General features: G+C 41.3%; 1 protein-coding gene across 5 annotated transcripts in view; it reads right to left on the reverse strand.

Annotated features, from left to right (window-relative positions):
- Window positions 1-2,955: 2,955 nt before the first annotated feature.
- Ntm (neurotrimin) overlaps window positions 2,956-24,790 on the reverse strand; it is a 403,982-nt gene continuing 382,147 nt past the window's right edge. For 2 of the 5 annotated variants that reach the window (XM_076843558.2, XM_076843557.2), the window contains 4 exons: window positions 22,881-23,015; window positions 20,856-20,976; window positions 16,611-16,762; window positions 2,956-3,059 (listed from right to left, as the gene is read on the reverse strand). In XM_076843558.2, coding sequence (XP_076699673.1) covers window positions 2,956-3,059; window positions 16,611-16,762; window positions 20,856-20,976; window positions 22,881-23,015 — 512 coding nt within the window. Of the gene's footprint in view, window positions 3,060-8,010; window positions 8,044-13,564; window positions 13,601-16,610; window positions 16,763-20,855; window positions 20,977-22,880; window positions 23,016-24,790 lie in introns of all 5 variants that reach the window. The other 3 variants (XM_076843555.2, XM_076843554.2, XM_076843556.2) reach the window with 3 other exon arrangements.

Here is a 24,790-nt window from a genome sequence, read left to right on the forward strand (position 1 = left end):
TTTGGCACATAGGTGAAATGAAGTCAAGCTCATCAATACTGCTTTACAAAGTTGGCCCCGAATGCTATTCACTGCTGGGAGCAGCACTCTGAAGCATGGTTATTCATAGTAGGTATTACTCAAATTTGCTAGAATAGTCTAGTCAATGTTAGCAGCTGTCTACTAGTGGAAATATGGTAGTACTATATATGAAAAGAGAAGCTTGATTTCAAAGAGAGCCTGTGTACACTGTGTTCTCTCATCCTAGTGGATCCTAGAAGGGTGTCTTTTCAGGAGGCTTGGCATATTTTATTCAAAGGGTTTTCTGTCTCCAGTATAGGAACATGGAAATCAGCTGGCACCTCCCCTCTATTACAGTGATCCATGACCTGTCTCCAAAAACTCCAGCCTGTGTTGCAGAGAGGTGCCAGGCAGGGAAATGTTAGTGAATCTCACCAACCCACTTTCACTCCAAGGAAACCGAAAGGTCCACCTTCAGCAGATCCAGGACATAGAGATACATTGGTGCAGTCAAATGTATCCAAACTATAGAGATTTGGCCAGGGCCAGCCTGTTCCCATACCATGCTGCCAGGAAGAAGTTGACACCCGGGGCTGGGGTGGGGTGGGAGGGAGGGCAGAGGGGCACAGAGGAAGGTGAAGTCAATAATCTCCTCTCCGTTTTGCTAGTGGCCTCTGGATATAATACTTCTCCTTTCCAAACATTTTGACTCCTCTCAGGAGGCACTGAAGATCCCTTGTGCTGCTTATTTAATTTCTAGAACCACCCAGAACAGAATTACATAAATATTATTTTGCATTAAAACCTGCCTTTCCTCTGAATTTGTGGCTAGAGGTGAGATTCAGGGGCAGGGGACAGGTATGGAGGGAAGAGAGTCCCCAGAACACTGGGTGATGGGATTCAGGATTATTTAATCACCACCATGTTGGTGATGGCCACACTCTATTGCTTACCAGAAACAGACATAAAAGCCTTCTCATGACTGGATTTGAAATTCTCCCCTATGAGGAGGTGAAGGACTTAAATACAAGTGGGGCACCAGCAGCCAGGCCATGTATTCTGAAGGTACTAAAGACAGTCCCCATTAGATGCCACTCCCACCCCTTGCTTCTGTGAGGTGGGTCTCTCTCCTGTCTGGGCTGCCTGTCTCAGAATACTCCCACCCACTCCAGGAAGGGTACCAGATCCCGTCCCCACTCCCTGTTCTTCAGTCCTAGCCAGGTAGGCTCTGTACCTCTCCCCTCCCCTGCTGCAGAATGAGGTACCACACCAGGTAAAGAGGGACATGGAACACTTTTTAATGTCAAGTCAGAGACAACCCTTCCCTCCCCTATCCCCCAATCCCACTTTCCCTCATCACATCCAGAACCCCTCCCCGAGGCGGCTCTGGTTCCCAGACTTCGGGGGAGGAAAAAAAAAGGTTACCTAAAAACTGCATTTTTCTTCTCTTTCATACACACTCACACAAAGGTGGAAAATTAAATAAAATCAACCAAGAGGATTAAATTCTCCAGTGGTCACAAAGGCATCAGGGATTCCCATAATGGGCCAAAGCAAGTGGTTACTGACGGTTTAGTTTGTTCAGTTGCTTGCTGTCTGTTAATGCCCCGAGGCGTGATGGAGAAGCGAGGCAACCTGGGACAAGAGGGCCTTCGCCTCAGAGAGCCACACCTGGAAAAATGCTGCGCCTGGTATTAGTTGTTTTGTTTTTCACTTTTTTTTATAAATGTCTCTGACGTGTAAATAACCCAAGAAAATAAAAAGGCAGGAGCTGATTACACAATTACCAGTAAACTCTATCATCTTTTAGAAGATCAACACACAGCTAACGCCATATACAGCATGCAGTAATGTCTGAGAAAGGACCCTGCTGAGAAACAAAATGGCTAGAACTCTAACAAAAAAAATATATGTATATATATACTGTATAATATATGTCATCAAAGGAAGCATAGCCAACAAACCCAAGATACAGTGTGATCAACTTTCCATTTCTAAACAGTATGTAGATAGCATAGTATTGTCTGCATGAAATGCCAGAAAAGGAGGAATCTGTAGCGCTGGTGGAGAGGTTGGTTAAACTGGATGTAGTTTTTTTTTTTTTGGTGGATCTGCCAAATTCTCACCAGGTCCTTATTCCTGGTGTGTGGTCCACCTATTGTAAACCTAGTTAAGAGATACACTATTCATTTTTTAATGTTTGACAAACACATTTCTCTTTACCCCTCTCAAGTGTGTATATTTTAGTTTTGTCTTGTTTTTGCACTAATTCTAGACACATATCAGAAAATATAATTAATAAAATTAATAATGAATCAGAATCCCTTATTATCCATCATGTCCATGTAGTAAAATGAATAACAGAAAAAAAAAATGTTTAACAAGATCTTTTGTGACTGTTGTTTGTGGGATCGTTGTTGCTGTCAGGCTGTCTTGTCTCCTTTTTCTTTCTTTCTTTTTTAATTTCACATTTCATGACACACACAATGGTGGCGCAGTCTACCAAAGGGCCCGCCGTGGCACATCTGAGCCTGCATGGCTCACTCTGCATTTGTCTCTACTGACGGATGGAATTTGGGATGGCCGACTCCAGAATGTTCCATGGTGGGGCACTTTAGTGGGCACAGCATCTGAGCCCTTGCCCACCCTGGCAACAAAGAGGTCACACGGTGCAGCTTGCGGGTGGGCCCAAGCCGGGTGTGCATTCTTCCCGTTTTGGGAAAAGAAAGAAAACTCAGTGGTACCTAAATATCTGCAAGGCAATTTTCAATTTCCTCTTTAAAACATTTTTTTTCTTTCCCAAAGTATTCTTTGTTTCCCTCCCTCGAATTTCTGTCCCATTAGTGTTTCTCTGAATTTCATTTGATTCTTATTGTTGCTGTCAGGTTGCCGTTGTGGTTGTGTTGTTGGTGCAGTGGCGGCAGCTTTCCCCCCCCAGGGGAAGTGGCACTCACATCAAAATTTGAGGAGCAGGTGCAAGACCAGAAGAGGGAGAAGCCAAATGCAACCTGCCCTCTGTGACGACGTCCCATTGTTCACTTCGCTGACTGCGCCGGGGCCTGTGAAAAGAATGCACTGGTCATGAGCTGCCTGTTGTAAAGTGGAAGAAAATCCTGTGAGTGGCCTGGTCTGGTGTCATCAGACTTAGCTCTGCTAAGGCATCCCTAAAGTGAAGAATCAGCTATTTCAGCTCCAGCATTAGAAATGAACTTTCTCAAGCTCTGACCCATCCATGCACACATGGGAAGCCTTCCCTGGCAAGTAGAGAACTGGAGGCTCAGGTTAAAGCATCCTGCTGGCATCACTCCTTTACTGTGTTATAAACATGCTAAGGCCATGGCTCAAGGTCGAGTTCAAGAAGGTGGCTGATGAATAAATATCCTACATGGTGTTTCAATAAAATAAACCCTTGCAAAGTTTGTATTCTCACCCAACCCCTTCTGAGCTCTGACTGGCTTGATCATTCACACAACCCTCCAGCTGCTCAACCTGTTGTTCAGAAAAGGACCTGTTGAAAACAACAATCTGTCTGCCTGCTGCTACTGCTGCATGGGGCACAGAGTCCATTCTGTCAATCATTCCATCTCAGGGTAGGGCACTGGGTTCTACCTGGAGTTCTTGGTCTCTTCCCCATCTGGACAAGATAATAGCAGATGTAGTTCATGAATCAGATGCCCGAAGGCCCCAAATCAGCCCAATAGAGTGGAGTGGGACAAAATAAAGAAAGAGGAGGTTGTTTTCTGCATGGACATTGATGTAATTAAAGATTTAAATGGATTCTGCTGTACAGAAGACAAAACCAATTGGTGACCCATCCTGAAGGACAAGCAAGGGAAAGGGAGAGCACATTTCCCTATGAGGCACAGACTAACCAAGCCTGCAAAGCACATGCTCTTTGAGATGGAGCTGAACACAAGAAGCAAGAGGACTTCATGTCCAAAAATTTCCCTAGTAATTTCTCCATTGCTCTGAAACATCAGCTTTTTGGCTACTTAGACCATTATGGCCGAGAAACCCCAATTCCAAATGGATCTATGATTCCTGAAAAGTACCTAAGTTTGGATGCCAGGTGACTTCAGTGACTGATTAACTAAGATACCTCTGTGATTGGGTGTGTCCTCACATTCTCTGCTGCCTTGAATTTCACAGAGGTATTTAAAGCTGGTGATTATACTCAGTCCATTTCTTCACAGGGTTGGGAATAAGTAACAGAGCCTGAACCTGCTTGACTGACTTGGATGCTCAGCACTGAAGCCACTTCTGATTAAGTCAGTTCAGAATCAAATCTGGCTTTTTGATTCCATATGGGATTGTCCTGTCAAGGACATGACAAACTTCAGACCTAGGGCCACTACCCATGTGATTGTATTTTTTATTCCTTTGGAATAAATCTTTCATCTGGGGGTGGTAGCTAAATAGTCACAAGTCTGAGATGTAGCAGGGCAACTCTTGTTTCTCTGGTATTTGGTTCAGTTTTCTCAAGGCCAGAAGTTTGCAGCAGTGTAAATCCCCAAGTTGAGAAATCCTCAGGAAATCTATTCTGCTCTCCACCCTGCAAGGAGGTGACCTGCTGGGCAACACGAAACTGATGGCATCCTTGGGGCCACAAAAATCCTTGGTTACAAAAGGACATGCATGAGGATTTACATTTCAATTGCTGGTCCTTCAAGATAGGACACTAACTGGTTATGTCTTCTGGAACCTAACTACTATGTTACCACACAAGCCACCACTGTGATCTACAGAACATTTTCCTTGGAGCCAAAGGAAAGAAGCCATTCTCTGTCACTTTTAAGGGTAAGGAGCTATGTTTCTCTCCTCTGATAAAGTCTTTTCTTCTGGGCCATTCCAAGACCTTTCCCAACAAGAACCCTGCCTGGACCTGAGACTAAGGAATCTAAGAAACAAAGATTATCATTTCCAAGTCCTCCTGACCCAAAAGGCTTTTATGGGAGCCCAGTCCCATGACTCCCCTGGACAGATCTAGTGGTCATGTTCCATCTCCATATATGCACATTGCCCAGAACAGTTCCAAATGTGCCCTGCCTACCTGGTACCCTCTGCTCCTGGAAGGACCCAGAGTTGTCGGCACCTGAACTCTTGTTTCTTTTACCTATTTCACTCCTCTGAACACTCCACAGACACAGCTTTGAAATCAACTCTCAGTCTCAGAATACCACGACTCTTCCTATCAGCTCCCCACCATGGCTAACAAGATGCCTAGTGGTAAAGGAGTTAGAGAACAAATGCCAAATCCCTGAGACCATCCTTCTCTCCTGCATTCCTCCTTGCAGGCCTGACCAGCAAACAGAACCAAGAGTCCGGTGTACAGCCCAACAGGGGCCTGACTTGCGTACCATGTAAGAAAAGGCTGAACATCTTGTTTCTGGGTGGGGGATTCCATAGCTTAAGAGGTACCTGTGAGCTGGCAAAGGGCACCCCACAATGTCAAGTCACAATGGCCTGGAGGCTCTGCCCAGTGTTCTTTGTGGTGCCTTGTTTGGATACCCCTCAGAGTTCTTTTGTGGCTCTGCTTCCTGCTAAGAAGCACTATAGGGAGTCTTTCAAGACAGATTCTAACCCATTGTGTTAGGGACAATGTTTTCTACAGAAAACAGAAAAAGGGCACCAAGAGCCTCTCTATGGTTCCTTTTGCTTATAGCATTATCTTGGAGAAGCTCAGGGGCCTTTCTGCTCTCCTATTCAGGCCTGAGAAGGGACTGTTAGAGTCACTGTGCATGAGTAATGCACATTGAGCATGCAAGTCCAGTCTGCCCACACCCTCTAGTCCACACAGGCAGTCCTTCTCCTCCCCATGACCCTAACTACTATGTTTCCATAGATTCTAGCAGGAAACTGGAGGAAGCTAGAGAGAAAGGGCAGGAGACAGAGGTGTTCCCTGAGGCACAGGTACCCCACACAATCCTCCCAAAGGAGACAGCAGGAATTATCCCCACCACTCCATTCACAAAATGTTCCCCACCTGGGCCTTGCCACCTGCTGCCTTGACCCCTCAAATCTGTTCTTTATGCTAATTCCAAGGTGGTGTTTCTATAATCCCAAATTAATCATGCTGCTAATCTGAGGCTTATAGTCTTAAGAAAAATGTCCAAACTTTTTTGGCAGAAAATGCGCCCCACTGTATGATGTACCTGCTAGCTACCTTGTCAGCCTTTCTTCCTGCCTCCTCTTCCAGCGCCTTTTGTCCCGTGTAAAACAGGCACAGGTATATACACGCAGGCATATCCACACCCACATGGGTGGACACCCTCCAGCCATATTCTTTTTATTCCTCAACTTCACATATTCTGCCCCTCTACGAGAGATACACTTCATCTAACTCACTCCCACTCTTTATTCTAGATTCTGTTCTGGTCTTCAATCACCTCTTCTAGGTAACCTTTCTTAATCCGCTTCGGTTGGTTCTCTCAATATCTTATACAGTCTCCTACTAAAACACTCCCCACCCCTGCCATATTCAAATTGTCTTTGTTTGTATAACTTGTAGTTTCTCCTCTGTTATACAGGTTTCTTAAAGGCAGAGTCTGTGTCTCATTGGCCTATGGCAGGTATTCAATAGATGTTTGTTGATGGAAGTTGAGAGTACTGTGACTCACACTGATGTGTCCATAATTACTTTATCCTTGTGGTTTTTTTTTCTCTCTTAAGATTATACTTGGGGAAAGAAATCAAACCAAATGAGAGGGAAAAAAAATTACTTTCCTATCTTGTCTTTGATTTACCTCAATTTCCTCTTCCAGATACCCTTCTTCTCTTTCTTTAACTGTCCAATAAAAGTCACTAAAAATTTTGGTGCTGAGTGAATGTCTACATAGAAGCAAAGTTATATGGACAAGGAATTCAGGTAGGATGCTTTCAGGTGGAAAGTTGTCTATCACAGTGCTGATGACACTCATATAGGAGATGCAGATTATTATCTCTTTTATTATAGATGGAGGCTTAAATTCAGAGAGCTTAAGAGGCTTTCCCCAAGTCCCCTGACTTCTGTCTCCAAAGGCAATTTTCTTCTCACTAACTCGGAACTGCTTTTTTGTACAACTCTTGATCTTCAGGAAATAAAGAGAAGAAAGAGCGAGGCCCACAGAGCCTACGATAACTGGGAACTGGCTAAGGTGGGCACCACAGACATATGACTGTTTTTTCCCACTCTAAGTGAATGCCATGTAAAAAAAAAAAAAAAATGCTATGAGATGAGGTTGTTTGTCCAGGCAGACAAGAATCATAGTGTCCTGGGAGCAAGGCCTCTTAGAGGTGGTGTCTGCCAGAGTCACAGTTCTGTCCATCTGCCTGGTGATAGGGCCACACATTTGAGGCCTCTGTTCTTCATCCAGCCACACTTCCACTTCACATTGGATGTCTTTATTGCCTCTATCTCATTAGAGAGTTTCGGAAGCCTAAAGAGACTAATTATCAGGACAGTTAGGGTCCCAGAGAACTGTGATGAGTGTCAATTATCCATCGGAAACATCTGGCAGGAATGAAAGCCGCAAATAAGACATATTTTATTCCTAGCCAAGTGACTCACCCCAGAACCTCCCCCTTCCTCCCATTTCTCCCTCCCTCCCGTCACTGCCCTTCCAGTTCCAAGTTAGAGAGAGGAAGAGAGAGAGAGAGAAGGGAATAAGCAAAGGGCAACATGCAAGGCCAAGGTCTAAGAAGATCACTGCATTAGAGCATTCCTGTGCAAGGAAAGAGGCAGGCCTGGTACAGAGGAGCCCAGAGATGCAGCTATTCTGGGCACTGACAGGTGCTCATTAGTGCCGCCAGCAAAGACAAGTTAGACTTGTGCAAGTGGAAGCTACCCAGGGAGAATGGGATGTCCTTAGGGACAGGGTTAATAGAAATTGACACAGAGATGCTCAAGGTCAGGGAAGGGTTCCCTCTGGGCTGCTTCCTGGTGTGAGCTTAGAAAAGAAGGCATCCTGGAGGAAGGTAAAGAGTTTTACATACCCCACCAAGCAGCAGCTTCCTGAAAACAAATATACTAACCTTTCCAAGGGGTCAGGGCTGTAGTTTTCACTTCTAAAAGAAATTAAAAACAGGCCACTGTTAAGGTAGAAAGTAGTTAGAAGTGCTCACTTTGCCCTCAGATGGTTTTAGGAACTTGGTGATTCTTCAGGCCCAAGAGCTTCCCTAGGCCTCTTGAACCTGCTTCTCCTTGTCCTGACCAGAGCCCAGCACTCATAGTGACCCATGTCAATGTTCTAAGGCAGCTAGAAGTGAACTGGGGACTAAGAAAGGGTGTGAGTAATGGTCAGAACAGACCACAGACTGAAGCAGAACCAAAATACCCACCTCATTTTAACAGGAGACACCTCTGCAGCCTGAGCTGTCATGTCAAAACCTTTCTGTAAAACCAATTTCTGTATTTGGCCATCAGAGTAACTCCTAAGTGTTAAAGTGTGGGTCTTAAGTACAAAAGTGACTGGTATAGATGGATGTAAAATACCGTAGTTTTAATATGGGTGGCCATGTTTGGTTTGAAATATAAAACTTTCACCTGATTTTAGCTATACATTTTAGAAACACCAGTGAATAAGCTCTCAAGTGCCAGAAGAGCCCAGATTTTTAATGTTTGACTTTTCTTGATGAGTCAGACAATACCAGCTTGGTCCTGTTGGGTCTCATCTCTTTGGGTCACATGAGGCAGTAAAGATCCACACCTGTGCTGCCACAGTTGCACTTGATGCACCTCCTTGTAGAAATGGTGGGGAGCCAGTTCCTCCTTTGTTGGTTAGACCAGGGAAGATTCCCAATTTACTAGCTTCAAACTCTCGGAACACGTCACAGCGGCTCCCCAGCTCTTCTATGGATAGGAGGTGTTTTTGTCTGGTCAGAAGTTGTAATCATCTCTAATCTCTTACTTCCCTCTTTAGCAGCCTCTGCAATTATTCACTTGGTACTGAGAGGGTGAAAAGTGTCCTTAAAGACTTTTGATTGAAGGGATGGCTTCGAAATCTATGTTAACTGATAAATGTCCTCACATATAGAAGGATGACCTAGATACAACTGTCTTCCTCAATGCAACTATAATGTTTGTTCCAAGTCAGATGAATGCATACTTTTGCATTCAAGATCTCATTGTGTTTTTAAAGGCACAGATATATGATATCCCTCTCTATTGAAGTGGACTTTAGCAACCCTGAGAAATTGTTCTGAAGATATAAAAACGTAAGTGGTGATCTATGGTTAAATGTTTTATGACTGAAGGAAGATCTGATGTAAAGTTGGGATAGTAGAGAAAGTCCAGAAGTGATGGTTCTATGTTGTCTGTGCCTTTAGCAGGGACAGTTCCCTGGAGTGCTCACTGGGCCCTTGAAAACAGCCAGAACTTTAGGAAGGGCATTTTTTACTAATGTTCTCATTGAGGTACCACTGATTTCTGGATCTCCCTGTGTGAAAAAAGATAACTGGGATGAAGGAAGTTTGAAGAGAGACTTGAGAAGATGAATAGTCACACACATTTTACCCCCAAACCATAAGCAGTGCAATAAAGAGTAAGCTTGGGGAAGAGTCACCCACAGAGGGAAGGGGATGCTGGTTCAGACTTTTAGAGGAAGAACATAGGACATTTCCATTTGGCAGCTGGGACTATCAGGAAGGGGGCGGGAATCAAAGGCAAAGTTCCTGCTCTAGACAACCAGAAGAGATTATCTGTACAGCAATGATCTGAAAACAACTTTAGCTTAATTGTTCCTGTCTAGCTCCCCCACTCCCCACCCCTGCTAAATCTATAGCAATCACTACTTCAAAGAAGTTCAATGCTAAAGAGCATCCATGAAGATAAAGAACAATTTGATACTCACCCATGACCTCAGCTAGAACTTAACCTTGGGTCTTTCCAGGTAGCAATGTGTCAATTCTTCCAGGTAAACAGAATGTTCTTGTACCCTTTCTTAGCACAGACAGGGAAACCTAAGCATGATAAGCTTCATAGTTTCTTCAAAGCCACAATGCTGTGCTCTGGCCCATCATTCCTTTACCTTTGGCACTAAGAAGTGATGTAAGAATGCTGCTCAATGTCAGTCCTCCAAAACATGCTTGACATGTTTCTGTTGGCTCTACCTTCTAGAAATACAAATCTTGCTTGTGGCTTCAAAGCCAGTGGGAGCCACAAACTGAAGTGTTTGAGTAAGATCTTGCTATCAGGAAAAGAAACAATCCCTGATAATCCAAGCATACATCTTTCTTCAGCAGGAACTTGACTGAAATTTAGTTGATCTCTTTGTTAATGATGTATTAAGAAGGAGCCACACAGAGTGGGAAAATATAGTCATGAGAAAGGAAAAGGAAGGAAGAGAGGGAAGGGAAGAAAGGGGATACAGGTAGAAAGGAAAGGAGGGGAAAGAGGGAAAAGAAAAGGGAGAAAGAAAAAGAAAAGAAAAAAATGCAAGGTAAAAGAATCCCCTACATACACCCTAAGTCTTCAACTGGTCAGTATTCAATGTTCCAGCTCAACTCATAGTGATTTTTTTTCCAGCAAAAAGCTGAATACTCATGGCTGAATCCAACAGTCAGGAAAGCTCTGGGCTGTTGTCTTATTTGAATAAGAAGCAGAGGTATGCTGGATGAGAACAGATATACCACCTTTCCAGAAAGAGGATGAGGGAAATTTTTCTTTTTTTCTTTTTGCACTTTCTCTTATTTTTAACAAACAGGTGCCATAGAAATGCTAATTGTGGATGCCTTGGTGGCTTGGCCTAATTAACTATTTTTAATTCTCTGCAGGGAAGCACTGATCATCTTTTCTGTGGTTGCAATTGTTTCCTTCTGATATCTAGACTTTACTTTTGCTTCCCATTCTTTAATAAATTGGTTTGATGGTCACTGTGAGGTTCACAGGCATTAATCAGCCCACATTTCCCAGCCCACTGATATCATCAAATCTGCCTTAATGCCTAGAAGATAAAAGACAAAAGGCCAATGGATGGGAAATGAGCAGCCCAGGAGCCGCTGAGCTTGCAGTGTGGGCCCCCGCATACTGGCCTGTGCAGAAGTTTCATGAGGGATGGTTGGCATAGCACCGAGTCCTTATTTATCATTGCAAGAATCCTGCACCACCAAATATTAATACGAGAAGGTGACATGCAATCTGTTGTGTTTGCAAAAGGGAGGCAGAGAAATACTTCAAGGGTGGCAAAAAAATGCTGAGGAGGAATGAAATTCCCTTATCAAAATCCTTCTAGTCTATCCAGATATTGTGTAGCAAAATAGCTTTGAACTTCTCTGAAAAACCAGTGTTCCCTGTCAGTGGAAATCCACATGTTGGTATAAATCTTTCTTACACTTCTCTGATAAGATGTGCATAACTTGAAGGTATTCCCTGAGAAAACAGGTTGCTCTCTACTGCATCAGAGAGTAGCAAAGGAAGAAGGAAAACTGAGCACAGATGAATGAGGTGAGTGTGCTCAGGGTCAAGGTCTGTTTCCTTTAAAATATTCCTAGTTGTATCAAAAAGTCCAGCAGCTATACTAAAGACCACACAACTCAGCTGTCAGAATATTGCAAATGTCTATAACTTACTACTTCTGGTTGGTGCGATGAGGGACTGAACACTTCCAGAGAATGAAATTAGAAAGTTGGCATAGAGATCATTCCATTCCACTCAAATCAATCAGTTCACAAAATAAACATGTAAATAAAATAAAATCACTGGGGGAGGGAAGAGAGAGTAAGATATATCTATATCTATATCTATATCTATCTATCTATCTATCTATCTATCTATCTATCTATATATATATATATATATAGAGAGAGAGAGAGAGAGAGAGAGAGAGAGAGAGAGAGAGAGTACAACCCAGCTCTCTCTTGCTCTCTTGGCAGGTACAGCCTGATAACAATGTCTCCAGCTCAAAGTCCCATATTCAGCCACCAGGCAAAGTGTTCAGGTTGTTTTTATTTTTGTTTCGGCTTGGTTTTGTTGCTGATGACTTGGATGTGAAATGATGCATATAACTTTAGCTGAATATATTAGCTTATTAGAAACCACTACCCAAGGTTCAAATGTTTCTGATTCCTCTGAGAATAAGCCCTAAGTAGCCAGAATTAGCTTAATAACTTCTGAAGGCACTTCTGAAGAATCATTTGTTGTAAGTTCAGTCCCCCCTTCCCTTAATACCATTTATGTAAGCTACTTTTCTAATGCTGTTTCACGTCTGTGACTATGTCTCACATGGAGGTTCAATAATCATACATTAAATCATAACTTGAATCTGAATATGTTCATTTACTTTCCTCTTCCTTGCTCTTTCTTTTGTTTTCCTGTTCATGGTTCATTACCAAGTTACTATATATCACTAAGGTGAACTATGCAGCCCTGACCCTTTCAAGATACAAGCATTTTTCCTCATTTGTCAAATAGCTCCTCACATAATTCATTTTTTTCTCTCTCCCCATTCACCTCCCAAGTCTAAAACTGTCCTTCTATGATCATTTGCACAGTTTGAATGTGAATGGGTGAACAGGATGAACATCTGGAATGTGAATGGTGGAACAGGGTAAGATGGGAAGAGGGAGGTGGGAAGGTTGGGCTGGGAGGTGGGAAAAACCATTCCCCTCATTCTTTTCACAAGCTGTCTTTCTGCTGGGCTATTGCTGGACTCAGCACTGTCCTTAAGAGGAGAACTACAGCACCCAAAAGGCACCAGTTTTATTCTACCTCTCAGCCCAAATGCTCAGGCATGTTCTTAATGGGTCGCTTACACTAGATTAGTGGACATGAGAAAAGAACTTGATGTGGAAGGGATGTCAAGGGGCTGGGAAAAGGGTTTGAAGGATGAGTTAATGGACCCCATAGGATGCTCCATGAAGGAATGGTCTCCATCGAAGTAACTCTTTCTCTTTGACTTGTATCTGGAGATTCAAAATGCACCTGTTTTCAAAGTCTTTTTAACACATATTTTCAGTTGAATGTTGTCTGATTCTGTAAGGTAGATAAGACAAATCGACTGTATTTTATAGAAGAGGAAATTGAATAAAGTTTAGTGACTCACCCCAAAACAGAGAACTACGGTAGGTCAGGCTCTGAACTAAAAGTGAAGGCACCCTCTCTAGATCATTACTTGTAGGCAAACATGCATGCTGCACCAGCCTGCTTCCCTCCCTTGGAGAGTCACGTGAGACAAGTGATGCACTTGATGGAATATTTCAATCATGCAAATATATGTGTTTGAACTTGTTGCTGAGGGACTATCAACAGGATTCTTTATGAAAGCTACTCAGTTGGCTTTAGTTCAGATTTAGTTTTAACCTTTTGCCTTCATGCTAATCTCTGGGTTTTGAGATGTGAATGATATTTATTTTCCTTTCCCTTCCCAGACCTCCTGGGGCATTGTGGGCAAGGGGTGAGCAGAGAAAAGAGAATTGTCATTGGATTTTCACCAGATCCCAATAACTTCCTTAAAGAGCCTTCCACCACCATCTTCTAAACAACTTTACTGAAAGGAGTGTCAGGTAATGCACAACAGGGGAAAGGGAGAGGAATGGGGGCTCTGGGATTGAAGGGAGGGGAGAGAAAACATAAAGCAAGGGGGATACTGACCTTGCAACAAAGTTGAGCTTGTAGGCTCATTTAGTTCTAAATCGGGTGAGGGACAACAAGAGAGAAAAATGAAAACAAACACATATATTATATACAGTAGCTATATATTTGTCATATATAGTTTGTATACTGTCTTTTTACAAGCATTTTTGGAGAAATGGATAAATAAAGGAAGACACAAAAACCAAAGGTGGTAGGAGAAGGTGCAGCAAGAAAAACACTGAAATGCTTTATGTTTTGTATTGGATGGGATGGTTGGGAAGAACAGGACCTGGCCACTGTAAATATTTTCCAGTACAAATGAATTCACTTGTCACTTGTGCTGAGCTGAGGTACTGATTTGAAACAAATGGCTGAACCTCTTTCCAGAGAGATTTCTCTCCCATATCCTCACCCCTGGTGTTCCAAAGAAGTTCAACTTCAAGAACTTCTGATCCCATGGCAATATGATTGGAATATGATCTCCCAGGAATCACTGATTCAGGAATGTGGCAGCAGAACTCTCCTATTCACTGCCAGTTCTGCAATCCCAGAGATCAGATGTTTGGAGCCCACTTAGTTTGAGATAGGAATGAGCATGCTGTTCCTTTTCTTAAGTCTCCCTGATCACAATGGAAATATCTTACATCAGAATTCCACACTTTTCAATGTCTAGGACACATGGAAAGAACATGCAGTTTGTGTACAAGGTGGTGGCAAAATTATGATAATTTAGCTGGCTTTCTGGTAAAGCAACTGGAGAATGAACTTCATCATGAATTCATATACTCATGTGAAGTAAATGCTGCTGCTTTCCCATCTGCCTAATCTGCTTGATAGAACTTAAAGGAAAATGACATGGAAAATCTCCTAATAAATTTATATTTGTCAAAAGACTTCATTGATAGGAGCCTCAATGATAATAATGATGGGCAACTTGATAAAAAAATAAGCTCAATAATGAGCTTAGAAGCCAAGATAATGTCTGCACTAGACTTGGCTTGAATTAATGGGTTGAAAATGCTCATCTTCAACATTAATGGGGTTAATCTTTTAGCATTCCTGCATTAAAGAGGACCCCACATGTACCCATTCATCTTTGAACCAGTCTTTCTAAACTTATTCACATAGATACCATCATTGTATAATGTTGGTTTTAGAGAATCCTGGACTCTAGAAAGCTGACAAAAGCCAAAGTACCCCCCAAGTTAGCACAGGTTGAATGTTTTAAAGCAATGGGGGGAGGGCAGGGAGAAGAAGGAGTTGTAATGGTTACAAATGGGTCTGCTGAAACGAGTGTGTTTATGACACATGGTTCACTGCTTGTCATAAACTCCAGTTATTTCACTCCTTTTTTTAAGTTTTCTGCTTCTCCCTATTCTCATCTTGAGAAGGGTTAAGGGGAGGAGGCTAGGGGATTAGACAGTAGTGATAAAGTCAATGGCAAAGCCATTTTCTGCATCCAAATCAGAAGAAAGAAAAGGTCAGAGGAGGAGGAAGACTATTTATAGGAATCAGGATTCCTGTGGCTGCAGAGTAGGACTTGGGGAGCTGTATAAGGGAAAGTATGGAAGAGCTTAGATTTGCAAGACAGAGGAAGGAGAGGCCTGTTCTTTTCTAATTCTGGCCCTCTTGCTTGCAGACAGACATCTGCCAAAAAAACCAAAAAGGCCTGACAAATGTGAGGGGCACGCATGACTCTCCCTGTGTGAGAGATGCCAGGCAGATCAATCACTCTAATCATAGCTCTGTCCATTCTGTGCTAGAGGCTCTGAGATCAAGGGCAGCCTTCCTTTTCCCAGTCCTCTCAGATAAAGCTGGGCTTTATTTTATGTGCAGAACAAGAGGCTGGGAGAATGTGATTTGGAAGCAAAGATGTCACAATGGAACATACACAGCTACTGAGGTCATATGGCAGGGTTAGGGCAGGGGTGTGGCCCTTGAGGCGATGAATTATCCAGGACTTCTGGGAATAACCACAATTTATGTCTTTGCCAATTATCTGTCAAAGTCCCCCCCTTTTTCCTCTTCTATGTTACATTTAAGAGTACTTTTCAACATGGGGTTTTTGGAGAATGGATTTGAAAAGTTCCAGAACCACTAAGGGTGGTGGGGGTGTGGAGGGATTTGCACAAAAGGCAACCAGAAATTAACTATTTGATGTGCAGGGAACATTTGCATCCATCAAGGTGCCAAGCCATTGCCAGGCACCTCTAGGTCTGCCTGTTGACACAGAGGGACATAGGCTCACCTCTGCATAGACAGTCTCTGGGCAGAGAGTTGGGGCATCCAGGGTCTACCAGAGAGCTGGTTCACTTGCTTCTGGCAATAAGATAATTGCCAGATGCATAATGGTATTAGAGCAATTTGCCTTATATACATTAATCCTTTAATAAAGAGTTGTTTAGGAAATGAATGCATGAATGACTATGCAACATATTTCAAGATGATGGTTTGGATGGATGAATGTTTTAATCCAGCCAGACAATATCCAATGGTACAAATGGGGAACTTGGAAAATACTCATTTTCTACATTATTTCTCCCTCTGAAATTAATATTATTAAGGATCCCAAGACTTGTGATTCTATTCTGATAAATACAATTTGATTTATCTTATTTTCCAAAAGATGGGAAAACATTTTAGAAAAGGGAACATGTTATATTAACCCAGTGAGCAAAATATTGAAATAGTAAATACTCTTCTCTGGGCTCTTTACTATTTTACTCAATTATAGTCTCCATGTCAGTTTAGGAGACACCACTGAGGAAACAAAAACATAAATGACATTTTTAGCATCTCAAAGACTTTTCCTCCTGATTTAGAATTTTTCTCATTATAGAATGAAATGAAAATTCTTTTTCATTTCTATTTTCCCATTCCCGATATCTACTTTCATACCTGCATTCTCTCTTTCTCCTCTCTTCTTTCTCATCTTTCTTTCCCTCTTGCCTGCCCAACTCACTTCTGATAACCATCCTCCTAGAGCCTCCTCCCCAGCTTCTTCCCCACAGGGACTCTCCCCACTTCACACTCTCTCAGTGCCCAGCTCAGGGCACATTCTCACCAAATAATGTGATGCTGGCATTGGTGTGGCCCAACTTGTTTGAGGCCACACAAGTGTAGTTCCCGTAGTCATGTTCAGAGACATTGAAAAAGATGAGTTTTGACAGGAAAGGTCTGTTCTCCACTTTGACTCCCTTCTTTCCTTCAATCAGTCTAAAACAAACAAGAGACATAAAGAGAAGAATAAAAAGACATGGTCAGTTTCTCTAATAGGATGGAAATAGACTCTAGAATTAATGAACTTCTCATTGTTTCCCTCATCACACATTATAATAACCCACTATTTCCTCCTCTCAATGATACCCTATGTTCATGCAAAATGCACATGTGATCATAGTGCTCCTTAGTGTTCCATGCCCATGGAGATACTCTAGACAGGATGTCATATTTCCTATGGCCATATTTCAGTCTTCTGAAAAGAAATGCATCATTTTATTCTTGCTATCCCTTAGTTAAGCCACAACAATATACACCATCATCTCTCTGGCCTTTAGGAGACTATCATTCATGCAGTGGATAAGGGAAAGTGCGTATTTGTCTGGAACTGTTGATGATGTTAATGAAAGTGATGATGATGATGATAACAATAATGATGTTGATGATGACAATAAAAAACTGAAGCTTCAAAGAGATGCATGAACTGAAAGGTTTGAAAAACACTATTTTTTCAAGCACTTGGGCAATACAAATTTTCCATAAGTACTTGAGACATTCTACAGATAAGACTTTTTTTGTGGGGGATCTGGGAAAAGAAGAAAATAATCAAGGATTATTTTCATATCAGGGAACTCTGAAGGATTTAGGAAGAGTGATCGCCTCAGTGTATCACAGGGGATCAATCTGGGAAGGATTAGAAATTACTAAGAATATGACTTTGTAGAATCAGGACACTCTCTGTGAGCAATCAATGAGGCAGGCCAATATGCCAAGAAAAGTGCTTTACATCAACCTTTTACTTTCCCTGAAAATTTGTATCCCTTGCCCAGAAGCTCATTCTGTACTATAGGAAAGATAAAAAAAAATATTGGGGAGAAATCATTCTTCATAAAAGATGACGGAACACATGAACAAATGCCTAAGTCGACTGTTTAGGGCCTGGGTGGAGCAAAACTTGCAGTGAGAAAATGATGTCAAGTGGGGATGTGCACTGAATCAGGCCCAGGGGACATGCACTAGGCAAATGGCTGGTATTGAAATCACCAAACAAGAAGGACGATATTCATGGCAGAAAGGGAAAGTGAAGCTCAGCAAGACAATGATGAGGAGATGCTTTGTCAACTATAAACTGTTTTTCAGTGTAATGTGTTTTTCTGGTGTGAGACAAGAGGATCCCGGTCTGTCCCTGGGTTATGGTGTATTTTAGCATAGAGTGTAGCTGGTTTGTATTATCAGAAACCTCATCTCTGTGAGATTACAGAATGATCCTCTCCAGCACCAAAACTTATGGTGGTAATTTTATCAGAAGAGAGAAGCAGGTTCTAGTTTGTGTTCTCACCCATCTGCCAAGAAAGTTGGTTGAGGGATTTGCATTTCTTTTCATTATGAAGTTGTTTCCTCTGGGAGGCTTCCTGCCTAAAAATCAAGGTACAGTGAACTGGCCTGAGTCCACAGACTTCATTAAAATGCTTGTGCTGTGCAAATGGAATCCTGCTGTGGTCAGAAACCACTTTTATATTTCTAGCTTATTATGTCTCCATTGATTCTCTAGGGGGTACTGTCCCACAAAGCCTCCCAACACCACCACCAGAAGGCTTCCATGAGCCAGTCAAAGTATTGATCCCTTTCTCAGTTTTGATGGTGTTCCTCAGAGAAAGAAGAATCCTTCACATCAGAACTAAGCTGTGAATTAGATTTTGGCTCCATAGTGGGAAGCAACTCACCGGAAGCAGGTTCCTGCTTGACAGCTTTCAACTGTCTTTAGCTAAAAAACAGTGTAGGGTGGCCAGTATCACTTTGCAGCACTTCACAGCTCCTGGGATGACAGCTTTCCCTTTCTCCATGTGTTCACACTCTGCCCACCCCCATCCAGTACTGCTACGAGGCTTCAGTTTCTTAATGAAGTTGTAGATTTTCATTTGCTAATGCTTCTGTAGTTGGGTGGCCCTTATTAAGTGCAGAATTCCATTTCCTCTGCTTCAGATTGATAACACACACAAAGCAGTAGGTGGTGGCATGGCATTAGTACGATGCCAAAAGATTTCTACCATAAACTTTAAGAACACTGCCTGTCCCCACCAGATTCTTTTCATTTTCCCTCAGAAATCAGCTCATCTCACTGATAATGGGAGATGGGTTAAGAACTATTCTCTCCCAGTGGCAGATGTGATATTCTTTCTGAGAGTTGCCTGATGGAGATTGCCTGCTAGCTCTGATGGCACAGACACAGCTGACTGTGACAAGGACCACAAGGCAGGGATACTCTTGTCCAGCCAGGTGCCAGGAGAAAAGGCAACTCCATTCCATGAGAGGACACTGGAAAGGAATAAATGAATGAGTGGCAAATAGAGAAAAATCAATGGAAAAGGGAACAAAGGAGAATCCATAAGAAGAACTAAAATAAAAAAGGAAGCAAAGCTGCCTCAACAAGGACCTCTGAGAAGCACCATTTACAAACATCACAGTCTCCTTTCTCCTCCTTGGTAAATGTTGGGGCAGACCATGGCCCCCTCTGTGGTTGCTGTGAAAAGAAGAAACCTCTCCATTTATCTCAACATTGGCCATTTGTGCTGTATTTTCCTCAGCATATTTTGAGAGCTTGCTTTCCCCCTATATTTTGTTTCTATTTTTCTCTTATAAAGAATTAGAATAATGGGATGCAGCTGATTAATTTTCACTAAGACCTAGATAATTCAAAATTCAAGAACTGACCCTGCAGCTCAATAGTCTTTTGTTTTGTGTTGTTCTTTTGTTGTTTTGTATTTTTTTTTCATCATAGATCTTTATGCCTCAGCTTCCTCCTAGTACATAAGAAGGGTGGTGAAGGATGATGGGGGTTGGTGAATTCTTGAAAGAAAGACAAAAGCCAATTTTATTTCTTCGTGAGTTTATTTCCCCTTTTCCTATGTCAGTTCTTTCATTCATGAAATGGGCGGGATGAATATAGCACTCTTCACCAGAGGCTTTCAGATACGTCCTTAAAATGTAAAAAGGATTGCTTGTCACTTGGAGGGGTTATGATTAATAAGGTAATGAATCTTACGATTGTGTGTGATAGTCCTAAATGAAATTCATTTATTGATTCAAAAAGTAGAAGAATATTCCATGTTTGACTTAAGGAAAACCAAGATGCATTGAATTTAGTGTATGTAGCATCAAATTAGTTGTGGTACATCAAATAGTGTATGGGCAACAAATTGCTGAAATTTCTCACATCTCTCTTCTTTGATTTCCCTCTCTGTTTTTTTTCCCCTAATCAGCCCCCAGCCTCCTCACTCCTTCTTCTTCTACCAATAGACCGCAGGACATTTTTGCATTCCTAGCGCCAACACCTCCATTTTTATGAAAATATTCTGAACAGACAGCACTTGCACATTTATTTTTGTTGTTCATCCACCTTAAAAATAGCTCTTTGATAACAGTAATTGCCATGTTGCCTGGCTGTACTGAGTTGCTGATCCCTGCACTGACATGCCATTTGATAACTCCTCAAAATGATCATCTTCAGTGACTCACAACAAATATCCCAATGATGACTGCAACAATAGGGAGGAAGGGAATAACCCCAATCCTTTTTCTCCTACAGAGAAAGAACAACCTGGACACAAAGGAAAGGTTAAATCAGGTCATGGACTCTTGCACGCATTACTGATGGTGTCTGGAATTTAAGTGGAGAACTGCCAGCTGCAGCTAACTTATGCACCCCTCCCAGAACCCCTCAGTCACCCTTTAAAGCAAGCCTGAGAATGTGTTAAAAATAGCTTCAAGCAGAACGCATTATTTTCTTGGCCTGGAAAAAATTTGCTGGCCTTTCGAAATTTTCTGGTGGCCTTTCTTTGGCAATTTTTGCTTTCCTAAAAATATGCTACCTTTCAGGCCTGTTCATAATTCTGCATGGTGACATAAAAAACCTAGCTGAATTTTATTGGTGTTAAGGAAAGACTTGTTTGCAATTATTTCCCCCTATAGGTAGGAGAACCTTAGAAGAGAATTTTACTGGAATTTATTTGCAAACATCTGGAATCAGGAATCTGAGAAAAAGCTTTCTTCTGAGGAGAAAGGATGAGGACTGGAGATGAGAGAACGTTACCTTTTGTCATCCTTGTACCACTGGAATTCTGCTGAGGGAACTGCTGAGGCTTCACACTGCAGTGTCCCCTTCTGTCCCACAGGGACACCTGTACCCTTAGCTTCTGAAATGTATGGTGGATCTGCAGAGAGAAGATATTCCATCGCATTTCAAAGTGCATTTCAAAAGAAAACGCCTGCCTTATTCATCCGTGGAGTTTGTTGGTTACTCTCTGCCCTACTTTTGTTAACTTGCTCTGTCAAATTGCTGTAAATTGTGCCAGAGAATGAAAACATTTTCAATGTCATTCTAAGGAAAAGCATGATCTTTCTAACATAGATTGCTTCTGTTCTCCTCTGTGCAGAGGTGGGATGACCAGATATTCAGGTATATTTCCAGTGAAAACTTGTTAACTTTCATAGGATGATGCCAACATATCAACCCTATACTTCATAGGTTGACAGTCAGCTACTTTAATCAGCCTTATAGAATTTCTATACACCAGGTTCTTGCCAAAGTATATAACCTCAAACTATTCAATTCCCATCAAAAGCTCAGTTACAAGAAATAATATTCATGGAAAATTGCCTGAAGGATCTACAGATCAGTCATTTTTCTAAGTATTCTGACATGGATCCCTGAATTCAGCCAAACCAAACTAGAGCTACATACTTAGTTTGCATTCATTTGAAGTCTTTACCAAACTATCCATGACACTCCAACAGTTTGCACTGAGAGGTATTAAAGAAGAAGACACAATACACTTGCTGTTCTATTTGTTGCAGAAATAATATCATACATGATGTGTTGAGTTATCTCAAAATGTTCCATTTGTGAAGACACCTGAAGAGAATTTTCTCTACAGTCTCAATGCCAGGAAAAGCCATGTTTCTCCCAAGCAAATAAATTGCTTTTATCTTATGGACAGCATACATTTTAAAGCAAGTGATGTTTCTTCTCTTTGCTCTACCAATTCAAAGCTATATACAGGACCTGAACTTAGCCACTTAGTGGTATGTATTTCATGTGCTGATTTTCCCTAGCTTTTACTCATTTTTCTTAATATAGTTTTCCTTTGCTTCAATTTCTTTACATTTTAGGTTCATCTTTATGAGTTGGAAATAATTTTTAAGTCCTTTTAAAATTGTGATAGAGTAAAAAATATCATAATAGCATAAAACTGATAGCCTTGTTAAATGTACTTTCTTACTCATTAAAGAGCTTCATATTACCTAGGTCCCAGTAGTACAGTATCCTTGTTGTACCCCCACCCACCCAAGTATTGAATGGAAAGGATTCTTGTTGCTGGCTTGGTTCTTGGGTTTTGTTCTGCCATAAGATTTCCTGCCTCATAAACAATACGGTTAAACTTCAGAATGCCATAGGAAACTGAGTCAATCAATGTAAATTAAAAAAAAAAAAGAGAACCCAGAGAAAAAAGACTGGTATAGAAGTAGGGAATTTAAATAGTATCAATGTCAGAGAGAATTTGGATGGTTGACAAAGCAGAATGAGGTATGCACAGCAGTGACTCCCAAACTTTGTGGATCTGGTACCTCTATTAGTAAAAGTCAAATTTTTAGATACACATGTACGCAGGTTTAGAGAATGTATCTGTTTGAATTTAAAATTTGAATGCATACCATGAATGTCAACATCTATAATTATAAAAGGATGATATCCATACATAGAAGGGGGTCTCACCACATTGTGTGAATAAATTATGGGGAAACTTTGGTTCTCCAAATGCACTTATATAACTTATGCATTGAATGCCATTTGATAATCTCCCAGTCATGTCACATTTGGTATTATATTAATACACTTTAAGGATTTTTTTTGTGTGTGTTTGACACTATGACTTCTAGACTTGACAAAAATGTCACTTTGGCCCTGTTGGTCTTGAAAGCAGAATGTGGAAAATGGTCCTGTATTCTTTTTCATCCTGAGTCAGCAGTTGATTCTGCTGAGTGGCTTGTTGTTGTGGCTGTGAAAGCAGGCCAGCTTCATGCACATGAAGGGTCGGGGACTGGCGAGACGACTTACAGTTCACGGTGACCTTTACTCTTCGCACCACTGGTGCAGCCACGTCATTGGAGGCGCTGCACTCATAGTCCCCAGACTGCTCCCGGGTAATGCCCTGAATTTCCAAGTATTCATCTTCACTCACAAAGCCAACAGCTGCAGAAGAAGCAGTGAGGTATAGTGAAATAGGAGGGAAAAAAGACAAAGAGTATAAATTTAGAAAGAGAAGTATAAAATGGTTATGTCTGTAGAGAAGAGAATTGTGCCACTTGTCAGTTCAGATCCTTAGGAACTAAGTAGATTCTCCTACTCCACCTTGCCTACCCCTTTCACCACCAAAATTTCCCTGGCTCCCCAGTGGACCTACTGAAATGTTTGTGCTCCTAATTGAACTAAGTGTGGTGCCTAGATAACTAATGGTACTCTATAAGTAATTAATAATTACACTGCCTGGATATTACCAAGTGGTCCCATTCTGGGATCTGAGTGAGGCACTTTAACTTTTTCTAATCTCAAGGCATCATTTAGACTGAGTCTTGAATGTAGATCTGCTGCTGATTGCATTCCTGGGCATGAACTTATTAAAAATGCCACATTGGCAGACACACAACATGCGTGCATGCACACACATGCCACAAAGACAGCAGAAATGCTAATGTGATAAATGTAACTTTGTTTTTAGATGAGACAATCAATTTATAGAAAAAAAAATCAATTTTATTCAATGTTGATCTGTTAGAGCTCTGGAGTATAAGATGCTAAAGACAAAGCAACTGGGGGGCCATATTCTCGATTTCTAACCTCAAGCAGAACTCAAAAAATAACACCTGGCTGTAAACCTCACTGTCACTTAATCTTCCCAAGATTCAATATCTTTAATGAGAAAAACTGTGACTAATAAGACCCTCTATGTGCCCAACTCCTACCTGATGTTTATCCAAGACCATTCAATTATAGGAAGACTAAGATATTGAAGCCTAGGGGACAGGTTCTAAAGTTCTCTCCCAGAGCCACACTAAACTAAGCTTCCTTGACGAAGGAAAATAAACAACAAAAATAACTGCTTACATTCTGGGATTATCCTCCCTTCTCAGTTAAATGAAGACAAGTAGTATACAATTTCCTAAACCAGGATACTATTAAAAGGAAATTATTATCAGCAGGCTTAAGTTGGGATTGTCCCTACCAACTGAGAAACATTTTCTCAATATAATGTACCCAATAGTCCTAATATTTCATGGGGTTATTTAGAGCAACTATATATACATACATATATATATATATATATATATATATATATATATATATATATATATATATGATGTATAAAAAGACTTTGAAACTTTCATGTGCTGCAAACCTTCTGATTTAGCTATTAATCCTATAATCATCTGGAAGTCCAGATTCAGGAGGACTGAAGTCATAGTCATAGGAACAGTTCAGAAAGGTAACTAAAGAACATTTCTCTCTAGGTCATAAAACTCCATAAGGCCACATGTTTCTACTGACCCAGAGAATGAAACTGATAACTCAAAGAAATCAATATGATTCAAAGGATGATATATGTGATATGTTAGTCATGATTGCATTTGTTCTATGACAGTGCTAAGATCATCATTCTGGTCAAGTCAAGAGTTACAAAAACAATAGTAATAACAACAACAACAAAAATCTTGTAAAAAAGGGTCACTATTTGTTCGTTTCTGCTGCTGCTTCTTGGTCATGATAGTTCTGTGCTACCAGCCAGCAACCAGTTCAACCTGAGCCATTTCCTCAGGTACTCTTATGCATTATGAAATATGAACACACCCACACTCACTCACACACACACACACACACACACACACATATATATGAGAGTTACATATATAAATATATATATATATATATATATATATATATACATAAACACATGTACATATATATAGATA

Source organism: Callospermophilus lateralis, chromosome 2, assembly GCF_048772815.1.
Source record: "Callospermophilus lateralis isolate mCalLat2 chromosome 2, mCalLat2.hap1, whole genome shotgun sequence".
In the NCBI taxonomy this organism is placed as follows: Eukaryota; Metazoa; Chordata; class Mammalia; order Rodentia; family Sciuridae; genus Callospermophilus; species Callospermophilus lateralis.